Raw genomic sequence first — 13,889 nt, 5'->3', positions numbered from 1 at the left:
TTTTTTGTATAAAGCACAATTATTCCAATTCCTTATTTTTTATGCTTTCGCACTTTTTTCTTATCACCCCACTTCTTGGCTATGCGTTAAACTGATTTGTGGGTGTGGTGAGGGATGTATTTATAGGCATTTTGAGGTTTGGGAAACTTTGCCCCTCCTGGTAGGAATGTATATCCCATACGTCACTAGCTCATGGACTCTTGCTAATATGAAAGAAATGAATTTATCAGGTAAGTTCTTACATAAATTATGTTTTAAGCTGGAACACCTCCGCTTATTGTTTAGAGAGGTTTTAGCGACTCTGGACGACTGTGAACCCATTGCAGTTCCAGAGAAATTGTGTAAGATGGACAAATACTTTGCAGTGCCTGTTTACACTGATGTTTTTCCAGTCCCTAAGAGGTTTTTGGAAATTATTACTAAGGAATGGGATAGACCAGGTGTGCTGTTCTCTCCCCCTCCTGCTTTTAAAAAGATGTTTCCCATAGATGCCGCCATACGGGACTCGTGGCAGACGGTCCATAAGGTGGAGGGAGCAGTCTCTACCCTAGCTAAGCGTACAACTATCCCCATCAAGGACAGTTGTGCTTTCCTACATCCTATGGATAAAAAATTGGAGGGTTTCCTTAAGAAATTTTTTATACATCAGGGTTTTATTCTCCAGCCTCTTGCATGCATTGCCCCAGTTACTGCTGCAGCAGCTTTTTGGTTCGAGTTTCTTGAGGAGGCTCTACAGGTGGAGACCCGTTAGATGATATTTTAGACAGGATTAAAGCTCTTAAGTTAGCTAATTCCTTTATTTCTGACTCTGTTTTTCAGTTAACCAAGCTAACGGCTAAGAATTCAGGTTTTGCCATTCTGGCGTGTAGGGCGCTATGGCTTAAGTCCTGGTCAGCAGACGTTACTTCAAAGTCTAAGCTTCTTAACATCCCCTTCAAGGGACAGTCCCTATTCGGACCTGGCCTGAAGGAGATCATCTCTGACATTACCGGAGGAAAAGGTCACGCCCTTCCTCAGGATAGGTCCAGTAAGTTAAGGACCAAACAGAATAATTTTCGTTCCTTTCGAAACTTCAAGAGTGGTGCAGCTTCAGCTTCCTCTAATACAAAACAAGAGGTAAAATTCGCCCAGTCCAAACCAGTCTGGAGACCTAACCAGGCTTGGAACAAGGGGAAGCAGGCCAAAAAACCTGCTGCTGCCTCTAAGACAGCATGAAGGAGTAGCCCCCGATCCGGGACCGGATCTAGTCGGGAGCAGACTTTCTCTCTTCGCCCAGGCTTGGGCAAGAGACGTCCAGGATCCCTGGGCACTAGAGATTGTTTCCCAGGGATATCTTCTGGAATTCAAAGGTTCATCTCCAAAGGGGAGATTTCATCTCTCACAACTATCTGCAAACCAGATAAAGACCTACTGGTTATGGGAGTGATCCACCCAGTTCCAAGGGAGGAACAGGGTCAGGGTTTTTATTAAAATCTCTTTATAGTTCCCAAAAAAAGGAGGGAACTTTCAGACCAATCTTGGATCTCAAGATCCTAAACAAATTTCTCAGGGTCCCATCCTTCAAGATGGAGACAATCCGAACCATCCTCCCTATGATCCAGGAGGGTCAATATATGTCTATATATGTATGCTTATCTCCACATTCCGATTCACAGAGATCATCATCAGTTCCTAAGGTTTGCCTTCCTAGACAGGCATTACCAGTTTGTGGCTCTTCCCTTCGGGTTAGCCACGGCGCCAAGAATCTTTACGAAGATTCTAGGGTCTCTTCTGGCGGTGCTAAGGCCACGGGGCATAGCGGTGGCTCCTTACCTAGACGACATTCTAATCCAGGCGTCGACTTTTCAAATCGCCAAGTCCCATACGGACATTTGTTCTGGCCTTTCTGAGGTCTCACGGGTGGAAAGTGAACAGAGACAAGAATTCTCTCTCTCCTCTCACAAGAGTTTCCTTCCTAGGAACTCTGATAGATTCAGTAGAAATTAAAATTTTTCTGACAGAGGGCAGGATATCAAAGCTTCTAAATTCCTGCCGGGCTCTTCATTCCACTTCTCGGCCGTCAGTGGCTCAGTGTATGGAAATGATCGGCCTAATGGTAGCGGCAATGGACATAGTTCCGTTTGCCCGTCTACATCTCAGACCACTGCAACTTTGCATGCTCAATCAGTGGAACGGGGACTACACAGATTTGTCTCCTCTGTTAAATCTGGATCAAGAGACCAGGGATTCTCTTCTCTGGTGGTTTTCTCGGGTCCATCTGTCCAGGGGAATGAGTTTCCGCAGACCAGAGTGGACTATAGTGATGACAGATGCCAGCCTTCTGGACTGGGGCGCAGTCTGGAATTCCCTGAAGGCTCAGGGTTCGTGGACTCAGGAGGAAGCCCTCCTTCCGATAAACATTCTGGAACTAAGAGCGATATTCAATGCTCAGGCTTGGCCTCAACTAGCTGCGGCCAGGTTCATCAGATTTCAGTCGGACAGTATCACGACTGTAGCCTATATCAACCATCAGGGGGGAACAAGGAGTCCCCTGGCAATGATGGAGGTTCCAAAGATAATTTTATGGGCAGAGGTTCACTCTTGCCATCTCTCAGCTATCCATATCCCAGGAGTAGAGAACTGGGAGGCGGACTTTCTAAGTCGGCAGACTTTTCATCCGGGGGAGTGGGAGCTCCATCCGGAGATATTTGCCCAGTTGATTCAACTATGGGGCAAACCAGAACTGGATCTGATGGCGTCTCATCAGAACGCCAAGCTTCCTTGTTGCGGATCCAGGTCCAGTGATCCGCAGGCAGCGCTGATAGATGCTCTAGCAGTGCCCTGGTCCTTCAGCCTAGCTTATGTGTTTCCACCATTTCCTCTCCTCCCTCGTCTGATTGCCAAGATCAAGCAGGAGAGAGCTTCAGTGATTTTGATAGCACCTGCGTGGCCATGCAGGACTTGGTATGCAGATCTGGTGGACATGTCATCCTTTCCACCATGGACTCTGCCGCTGAGGCAGGACCTTCTACTCCAAGGTCCATTCAAACATCCAAATCTAATTTCTCTGCGTCTGACTGCTTGGAGATTGAACGCTTGATTTTGTCAAAACGTGGTTTTTCCGAGTCGGTCATTGATACCTTGATTCAGGCTCGAAAGCCTGTCACCAGGAAAATCTATCATAAAATATGGTGTAAATATATTCATTGGTGTGAATCCAAGGGTTACTCATGGAGTAAGGTCAGGATTCCTAGGATTTTATCTTTTCTCCAAGAAGGATTGGAAAAGGGATTATCAGCTAGTTCCTTAAAGGGACAGATTTCTGCTCTATCTATTCTTTTGCACAAGCGACTGGCAGATGTTCCAGACGTTCAGGTGTTTTGTCAGGCTTTAGTTAGAATCAAGCCTGTGTTTAAACCTGTTGCTCCGCCATGGAGTTTGCATTTAGTTCTTAAAGTTCTTCAAGGGGTTCTGTTTGAACCTTTGCATTCCATAGATATCAAGCTTTTATCTTGGAAAGTTCTGTTCTTAGTGGCTATCTCTTCGGCTTGAAGAGTTTCAGAGTTATCTCCCTTACAGTGTGATTCCCCTTATCTGATCTTCCATGCAGATAAGGTAGTTTTGCGTACCAAACCTGGGTTTCTTCCTAAGGTAGTATCTAATAGGAATATCAATCAGGAATTTGTTGTTCCGTCACTGTGTCCTAATCCTTCTTCAAAGAAGGAACGTGTGACGTGGTTCGTGCTTTAAAGTTTTATTTGCAAGCTACTAAGGATTTTCTTCAAACATCTGCATTGTTTGTTGTCTACTCTGGAAAGAGGAGAGGCCACAAGGCTTCGGCAACTTCTCTTTCTTTTTGGCTGAGAAGCATAATTCGTTTAGCTTATGAGACTGCTGGCCAGCAGCCTCCTGAAAGAATTACAGCTCATTCTACTAGAGCGGTATCTTCCACATGGGCTTTTAAACATGAGGCCTCTGTTGAACAGATTTGTAAGGCGGCGACTTGGTCTTCGCTTCATACTTTTTCTAAATTCTACAAATTTGATACTTTTGCTTCCTCAGAGGCTATTTTTGGGAGAAAGGTCTTACAGGCAGTGGTGCCTTCCGTTTAAAGTGCCTGCCTTGTCCCTCCCTTCATCCGTGTCCTAAAGCTTTGGTATTGGTATCCCACAAGTAATGGATGAACCTGTGGACTGGATACACCTTACAATAGAAAACAAAATTTATGCTTACCTGATAAATTTCTTTCTCTTGTGGTGTATCCAGTCCATGGCCCGCCCTGTCACTTTAATGCAGGTGGTTTTTTTTTTTTAAACTACAGTCACCACTGCACCCTATAGTTTCTCCTTTTTCTTACTTGTCTTCGGTTGAATGACTGGAGGTGTGGGTTAGGGGAGGAGCTATATAGACAGCTCTGCTGTGGGTGTCCTCTTGCAGCTTCCTGTTGGGAAGGAGAATATCCCACAAGTAATGGATGAACCCGTGGACTGGATACACCACAAGAGAAAGAAATTTATCAGGTAAGCATAAATTTTGTTTTTTATTAACTTTGAAATATGAAAAATCAATATTTTTATGAATTTTGAAATATTTGATATATATAAAAATTTGAACAATTATACTTCACCAATTTGAACCAATTCGTATGGGGTCTATAGATAATCTCATTTGAAGGAAAGTTATCGCATAGATCAAGGGTAAGTTTCCAGTTCCTTGATGAAGTGAAAGTGTTCCCAAGTATAGCCTCCAATATCAATCACCAGTCTCAGCAAGTTACAAAAAAGTGTCCCCTCTTTGCATTTACTATTCCTTTTTATCTAATCATTGATGACCTTTTTCTTTCACGCCCACGGTGCTTTTCCCTTCTCATTGGATACTTTTGGGGAACGCTCCCCATTGGTTCAGTATATATTGTCGCTATGGAAACGCATCTTTTAACAGTTAAGTCCATTGACTGTCATACTGGATTCTGGCCATCGGGGGGCAGCGGATGAACTACACAGCAATACATTTAATCATTTCTAAACATTTTACAATATTTCTATGAAGTAGTTATTCATTAGACCATAACTTCCTGCATCAATCACTCACAATATTAATTATAGATGGGGCAGCATCATATCATTTTTCTGATTATTTTAATATGAAACATCATGTGTCTTTAACATTATATTATATTAAAGTAATTATACTGCTAATAATTAGCTTAAAATCCATTAAAAATGTTATCAGTATCCTGGCATTTATATACAAATACAGCCTATTTCATATTCAGTACTGCACTGTATTCCAACATGAATATACTATATTCCATATTTCTAATAAATCCTGGATGTATGAATCTTGTCTATGTAGATCTGAAATAAAATAAGTGTTATTAATCATTTCTTTTTAGGTCCACAAATATCTATTTATATTCTTAAAAACACAGAGTCTAAGACATTTTATGCTTTCAAAATATATATATATATATATATATATATATATATATATATATATATATATATATATATATTCATTTCTATGCAGGCAATCTTGTATTTAGTATTTTCAGTAAATTTCAAAATTACCTTGTAACATGTGTCTATAGCTCACAGGGGGTCACTTAACAGGCAGCTGTCAAAGCCATAATTTCCTTAATGTGCCTGTATCCTCAGATCCCTTCCCAGATAGAACGATTCTTTAGCAGGCAGGAAGCCCATATATGAGCATGTACCTTTTGAGATTCCAGCAAGCTAATTTCCATCTCATTAGGCCTCAAAGACATATCCCAGACACCCCGTCCCCACTCACTGTATGGGGTAAGGGATGTTTGGAAATGGCTCAATGGTTTTTATCCTATCTCAAGTTATAAACTCTGTTTTTTCTCAAAATCACTTTTACAAATTCCTTTAAGTGATTGTTTTAAGTTCAGTAAACCAAATGTTCTATTGTCCTCATTTGGATGTTTAAACAACTTTGCATACTGAATGTGGGAGGATGGGACATGAGTTTCAAGTAAATTTTTCTGAATGAATCATTTGGAATTGGTTAGTCAAATATAATATATATATATATATATATATATATATATTTACGTATACCTTGACAGTTGTTTCAAATAAGAATATTAATCAGGAAATTGATGTTCCTTCCTTGTGTCCTAATCCTTCTTCTAAGAAGGAACGTCTGTTGCATAACTTGGACGTGGTTCGTGCGTTGAAGTTTTACTTACAAGCGACCAAGGATTTCCATCAAAAATCTTCTCTATTCATTGTTTATTCTGGAAAGCGTAGGGGTCAAAAAGCTACGGCTACCTCTCTTTTTGGATGAAAAGCATCATCCAACTGGCATACGAGACTGCTGGACAGCAGCCTCCTGGAAAAATGACGGCTCATTCCACTAGAGCTGTGGCTTCCACATGGGCTTTCAAAAACTATGCTTCTGTTGAACAGATATGTAAGGCTGCGACTTGGTCATCCCTTCATACTTTTTGGGAGAAAGGTTCTTCAAGCAGTGGTGCCTTCCGTTTAGGTATCTGTCTTGTCCCTCCCGTTCATCCGTGTCCTGTTGCTTTGGTATTCTATCCCACAAGTAAGGATGAATCCTTGGACGCGTCATATCTTGTAGAAGAAAAGGAAATTTATGCTTACCTGATAAATTGATTTCTTCTACGATACGACGAGTCCACGGCCCGCCCTGTCTTTTTAAGACAGAATTTATTTTGTTTTTCAAAACTTCAGTCACCTCTGCACCTTTTAGCTTTTCCTTTCTCTTCCTATACCTTCGGTCGAATGACTGGGGGTGCAGAGAAGGGAGGAGCTATATATACAGCTCTGCTGTGGTGCTCTTTGCCACTTCCTGTTAGCAGGAGGATAATATCCCACAAGTAAGGATGAATCCGTGGACTCGTCATATCGTAGAAGAAATCAATTTATCAGGTAAGCATAAATTTCCTTTTTTGAAGAGAAAATAATTTGTGTATATTTTAATGCTGTATTAGTATTAGAGAACATAGTATTTTGTGTAGTTATGTTGTATATTGTGTAGTTGGTCGTTTTCCTGTGTGGTATTACCCATGCAGAAGTCACAAAATAGTGAATTGACTATTTGGCAAGGAAAAAGAAAATAACTTTTTCAATAAACTACAGTGAACTAGCCAGTTTAAAATGTTGTAGTAGCTTAGACAAGAGTAAATGAAGAACTCAGTGTCTTATCACTGCAGCAATAGAGGGAATTTTGGATATATTATGTTTAAAGACTGCAATGTATTTTAAACAAATCAAACCTATTTATGCTCTTTTTCAGTTCTACATAGTTTAGTTCTAAATTGTCAAACACTGTGATTTGCATTTTATATTCTTAAAGCATGTGCTGTACCCTACAGAGCATTTGTAGATATTGTGAATGGAGAATATGTCCCCCGAAAATCCATCATGAAGTCAAGGAGCAGAGAAAACAGTGTGTGTAGTGATACCAGTGAAAGCAGTGCACCAGAATATGAAGATAGGAGATCCTACATGAGGAATGTCAGCTATGAGGAAAATATCTTCAGTGATCATAGTGATGGCTTCCATGAAGAAGAGGACCGCACACATAAAAAGCTATCTCCTGTGTTTGGACCCTTAGAGGTAAATCTGTGTTTAAAAAACAAACATTTTGATTTCTATGTTTAGATGTTCCACGATTTCTGCATTTCATTGAAACATCTATTAGTGCTACATATAGGGCACATGATAAATTAATTTCCATTTCTAGTGCCCTTAGAATTTGTTGCATGTACCTGGTAAGTATCATGTTTTTTTTTTTTATTTACAAATACGTAGGGCAAAATTTTTCAAACTGTGAATAAGAAAATTCTCACGTTTGTCGCCAAAAAACCTCACTAATGATATCACCATGTTTATAAAGGGTTATGCACAAATAAAGTTGCAACTTATATGTACAAACAAATTGACTAATGTTTATTCACAAGTCTGAAATATATGCTAATACGTTGTCTCAAAATGCCTAATTCTTGTATTGATTCTATTGGTATTTTAAAATGCTTGTATTCATTCGAAGTTCTCTTATATTTATGAAAAGTGTAATATTCACTGTTTTTAATCTCGCCAATTTGTAGGTTGCAAGGTAGTGAAAGCGAAAGAGAGGTAGTTTTTGTCCGTAGTGAAAATGGAGAAGTATCTAGGGTTAGAAATCGGGTTAGAAAAAAAACTATTAAAAACTATTTAATAAATAAGTATACAAATATATATTCATATCAATAGCTTATAAAAAAAAGTATATTAATTTAAAGTACAATTGAAAAAAGTGTACTCAAAGGAACAAAGATAAGCTATAATAAATGGTCAACCTTCCTCGATGAAAAAGCGCTAAAGAAGGGGCAAAATAAAAATAACTTTAATATATAAGAAATATTAATACAAATAACCCGTGATTATATTTCTTTCGAATGGTTATGAGAGTCCATGAGACAATTACTCTTGGGAATTACATCACCTGGTCAGCAGGAGGAGTCAGACACCCCCGCTAGAGCTTACTTCCCTTTCCCTTCTAGTAGTTCTTTGCATCGTCAAGGAAAACTCACTAATGATATAACCATGTTTATAAAGGGTTATGCACAAATAAAGTTGCAACTTATATGTACAAACAAATTGACTCATGTTTATTCACGTCTTAAATATATGCTAATAAGTTGTCTCAAAATGCCTAATTCTTGTATTGATTCTATTGGTGTTTTAAAATGCTTGTACTCATTTGAAGTTCTCTTATATTTATGAAAAGTGTAATATTGACTGTTTTTAATCTCACCAATGTGTAGGTTGCAAGGTAGTGAAAGAGAAAGAGAGGTATTTTTTGTCCGTAGTGAAAATAGGGCAAGGACAGAGGTGTTTAATAATTAGATTATTTCTTTAATCGAGTTTCTTCCTTCAATGGAAAGTTCCTAGAAGAGATGGATCCTGGGGAGTGAGGCTTGTACAGTGTAAAACTCTGTTTCAGAGTATTCGTTATAAGCAGACCACAGGGTTACAAGGCAGTCCTTTTGTCTATTCCTGTCTGGGTATAGTATGTACTTCCCCATCAAGGTTCTGCACTGTTAGTTACAGCTAAGGACTAGGAGTCACTGCAGTAGTTATTAAGGAGCAGTGATAAAGTCTGCAAGGTGGGTAAGTACCTGTTCCCTAAGACCACTGTAGACATTGAGTGAAAAGTCATCTAATGTCTTGATTCTACAAGTTATATCACTTACCAGCCTGACAGCTTCAGTCAAGTTTTTGTCAGTGTGGCGTGTTTGTGCACACATTATAGCCTGTGCACAAGGGGTTCTACGTGTGTATGTTTTCTGACTTTATTTGTTCCCCATGACTCTGAGTACAAATGCCTAGTAGGGTGTGTGTTTGTGGGGTACTGTTTAGCCTCTCGGGGGAGTACTATTCCTCTTGAGGACAGTACCTCATTCAAAGATCCAACGAAGAGAAAATTAGAGGGTTACCTTAGGAAAGCTTTTCTACAGGGGGTTTATTGTTTCAACCCGCTGTAAGCATTGCTGTGGTAGCTGGAGCTGCACTTCTTTGGTGCAACTCCTTTTCAGATCTGGTCTCTGTGGAATCACCTTTAGAGGATATGTAGAATAAGATTCATTTTTTAACGATGGCTAATTCATTCATCTGTGATGCTATCATCCAGGTCATTTGCATTAATGCAAAAAATACAGCACTTAGAGCTTTTTGGTTAAATTCTTGGTCAGCTGACATGGTTTCTAAATCTATACTATTATCTTTAGCTTTGAATGGCAAGAGTCTATTGGGTCCGGGTTCAGACTTGATCATTTCTACTGCAACAGGGGGCAAGGGAGCCTTCTTGCCTCAGGATAAAAAATCTAGACCTAAGGGAAAGTCTGGTGCTCATTTTCATTCCTTTCGCCAGAACAGGAACCATCTTTCCAGAAGACTAAACCCTCCAAGTCTACATGGACACCAAGTACAGTAATGGAGCAAGCCTAAACAGAACAAGAAGCCTGTCGACTGAGTCCAAATTGGCATCAAGGTGTGGCCTCCGATCGGGATTCTTTTCCAGTAGGGGCAGACTAAGCCTTTGTTGGGATGCATGGGCTTGGTCTGTTTAGGACTCTTGGGTTCTAGAGATCATTTCACAGGGTTACAAAAAGGTTATTGATCTCGACCTCCCAGTGGGAGATTAATCTTGTTTTTTTTCCCCGTGTCTTCAGGACCTCAAAGACATGATAGTCCCAGTTTTTAAAGGTCCCGTCATTCTAGATTGAGACCATCAGATCCATTCTACCTCTGTTGCTTCAGGGTCAATATATGTCCACAGTGGACCTGAAAGATGCATATCTGCATATTCCAATCCATCAAAATCATTACCAGTTCCTAAGATTTGCTATTCAAAAGAAGCATTATCAGTTTACAGCCCTACCTGTAGGCCTAGCCATGGCTCCAGGATATTTACGAACGTTTGGGAGCCCTTCTTTCTGTAATTCTGCTCAGGGTGTGTCAGTGGTTCCTTACCTGGATGATATACTGGTTCAGGCACCATCTTTACCTTGAGCAGTCACTCTTACAGAGAGAATACTTTTGGTTTATTTGCAATCATGGTTGGAAGATAAATGTAAAGAAGAGTTCCCAAACTCCTCGGAAGAGGGTGTGTTTATAAGGAGTTATCATAGACTGTAGAAAATAAACTTTTTCTGACAGACCAACGCACACTCAAACTTCAGTCCGCTTGCAAGAAGCTGCAATCTCTTGTTTACCCATCTATTGCTCAATGCGTGGGACTCATGGTAGTGGAGTCAGATGACATAACTTCTGCATGGTTTAATTTGCAATCTCTGCAGCTTTGTATGGAGTCAGTGGAATATGGATCATTCTGACCTGTTTTAGGTCATCAGTTAAAGGAACAGTATACACCAATTTTCATATAACTGCATGTAATAGTCACTACCATAAAGAAGAATATGCACAGATATTGATCTAAAAATCCAATATCAAACCTTTTAACAACTTTCTTAGACGCTCCCAGTTTAGCACTATTGATGAGGTAGTCTGGGAAAGCAACTGAAAGGGGCTGGGTAAACAAAAAGAGCAAATTTTTCCTGCCTCCCCCTTCCCTCCATATGAAAAGACAGGATCCTGTAAACGCATGTATACATCTGGCACTGTGGGGCTTGGTTAGGAGTCTGAAAATCAGCACAATGTTCTTAAAAAAAAATAAGCAAACTATACATTTTTATAAAAACACTACCAGATGGGCAATATAAATGGATCATCTACAAAACATTTAGGCAATGTCCCTTTAAAATTCTGTCACCAAACGTTCTCTCTCTTGTTGGACGTCTACCGGCCCGGTATCTAGTGATCTGGGGTTTGTTCATTCATCATGCAAGATAATTACAACCGGTTCCAGCCTATTGGGTTAAGAGCGCTTTGGGGTCATCTGAGGGCTCAGGGTGTTTAAGTTCTTCAGGAAGTGTCATTACCTATAAATATTCTGGAGCTAAGAGCAATCTTGAATGCCTTACAAGCATGGCTCAGTTCCATTCATTTGTTTTCAGTCAGACGACATAACAATGGTGGAGTACATAAAAATCATCAGGAAGGAACTCAGTCTTCCTTAGCGTCCGGACCTTCTAACTCTGGATCCATTTTTTTTTTATTTATTTTTATCAAAAACTACTTGGAGATTGAACAGTTGTTTTTTTCTGTTTGACTCCATAATAAATACATTAATTTAGGATTGCAAGCCTTTTACAATAAAGATTTACAATTAGGTTTGGAAAGTTTCTTTTTTGGTGTTCCGTGATATGTTATTCTTGCCATTAGTTGAGGATGCCATGTATTCTTTAGTTCCTTCAGGAGGGTCTTGATAAGGGTTGATCAGCCAGCTTTATTTAAGGGTAAAATTTTGACTATTTCTGTTTTACTTAACAAGAAGTTTGCCCGCATACCGGATATTCAAACTTTTGTAAATTTCCATTCTTGTTGGCAATGTCTTCAGCTCGGAGGGTGTCAGCGTTGTCTTTTGAACCACTTTATTTGGTGTTTCCTCAGGATAAGGCTGTTTTACATACAGTGTCTTGATTTCTGCCTAAGGCGGCTTCTGCAGAAAACATCAAACGGGTCGTTGTTCCTTCCTTGTGTCCTAATCCTCAGTCTTCAAAGGAAAGACTGTTACATAATTTTCTTCCTAAATGGAAAGAGTCCACAGCTGCATTCATTACTTTTGGGAAATAAGAACCTGGCCACCAGGAGGAGGCAAAGACACCCCAACCAAAAGGCTTAAATACTCCTCCCACTTCCCTCATCCCCCAGTCATTCTTTGCCTTTTGTCCCATGAGGTTGGCAGAGAAGTGTCAGAAGTTTGTTTTGTCTCTTATGGAGGGTATTACTCTTCCTATCAGTCTCAAAAGTAAGTGCCTGGATGAAAGTTAGGAGATGCATGGAGAGTCATTCTGCGAAACCATCCCAACTCATATAACAGCTCAACAAGCAATCGGCGTTGTTGAACTTCGCTTTACTGCCTGCTTTCTTCTCTCAAGTCCATGGCGGAGGCGCTGCTACTATTCGTCACACTTGAAGGGCCGTGTTCCTGTTCCATGGCTTAGATTCCGGTAAGATCGTTTAATTTTACTTCATCAGAATGTATTGTAACTTATTTGTTCCTGTAAGGTACTATCCTGCGGGACATATTAAGTATATGTATAGGGCCTCAGTAAGGCTCCTTTGGTATCTTGGAATCGAGGGTTAATATCTCCCGAGGTGGATTATTGAACAGGGTTTTTTTTAATCATGTTTGTTATGTGATTCAATCTGCTTAAGTGTAGTGTTAACTGGGCTCTTGGATTGGAACATAAGGTTCTTTGGAAGTGATGTGACCTTATGGTTGGGCGCACTTTTTTTGGACTGTACAGTTCACCTTTTGACTGGACGTGTTTACGTTCTGGTATTCCATTTCCGCATTCCTGACAGTGTGGCGACTGAAAAATGTGGGTCTGCTAGTGTTTGGTTCTAGGAGGTGGTGAGTGCCCCAGCCATTGTGGGTGTCAGGTGCCATTAGATTTTTCTTTAGTCCATATTATTATATTCTCTATCTAGTTATGGAGGATTCTGATGCTGAGACTGTTCAAATTTCAGATTCTTCAACTTGTGAAGAATGTGAATTGGCCCCGTTGACACGGGTCAATCAGTTATGTTCGATATGCCGAATTAGAGCGCCTGATTCTATGGGCTCGGGGAATCATGGGACCGCTGAGCTATCCGCTTCTGGGGTCCTGTCCTCCGAGATGCGAGTTCCCTACCGTTTTCTATTACTACACATGCGGGTAACCCAGAATATGTTTATCCCTCCTTGCAGGGTGGCTTGTTCGCCCTGGAGGTTGCAGCACGTTTTCGCTTTCACATATTCCCATAAGTCCAGATGTCTATTTGCGATTGTGCTCATGTCCTATTGTCCCGGGTCTCCCAGCCTTCAGAGGGCCTGTACAGTTCAACAAACAGAGAACGCAGCCAGCCAGTCATCCAAAGAACCGGAAGTCAATCCATAAACCAAACCGCGGAGCAAAGCGGCATAGAAAAGAGTCCCAAAAACAAAGCAACTGCATGCACGGAGAGCCGTAGCCGGAGAGCAGAGGATCAGGTGCCAAAGGTAAAATGGAGAAAGAATGGCAGGCTCTCAATCCAGAAACTGGTATAAAAACTGAAAATGTATTAGGCAGTTTAAAAATGGTGAACATCAGACATGGCAGATAAAACAATGCAGGTAATCTTGCATGTTTTGCGCCCCCTACAGGCGCTTACTCATAGATGAGGGACTGTGTGAGAAACCTCATCTATTTATGCAGTGAGAGTCATAGACTTAACTATTTCTCCAACATAGGTGTGTCCGGTCCAGGGCGTCATCCTTACTTGTGGGGA

At 40.5% G+C, this 13,889-nt stretch overlaps 1 protein-coding gene across 1 annotated transcript in view; it reads left to right on the top strand.

The window, feature by feature from the left end:
• Positions 1–13,889, top strand: part of URI1 (URI1 prefoldin like chaperone) — a gene marked incomplete in the record, with an annotated part of 867,239 nt that overhangs the window by 821,231 nt on the left and 32,119 nt on the right. Inside the window, 1 exon segment of the mRNA XM_053701783.1 lies at positions 7,346–7,589. Coding sequence (XP_053557758.1) covers positions 7,346–7,589 — 244 coding nt within the window.

The sequence above is a fragment of the Bombina bombina genome, chromosome 1 (assembly GCF_027579735.1).
Source record: "Bombina bombina isolate aBomBom1 chromosome 1, aBomBom1.pri, whole genome shotgun sequence".
NCBI classification, from domain to species: Eukaryota; Metazoa; Chordata; class Amphibia; order Anura; family Bombinatoridae; genus Bombina; species Bombina bombina.
This window is presented reverse-complemented; position numbering and strand designations above follow the sequence as displayed.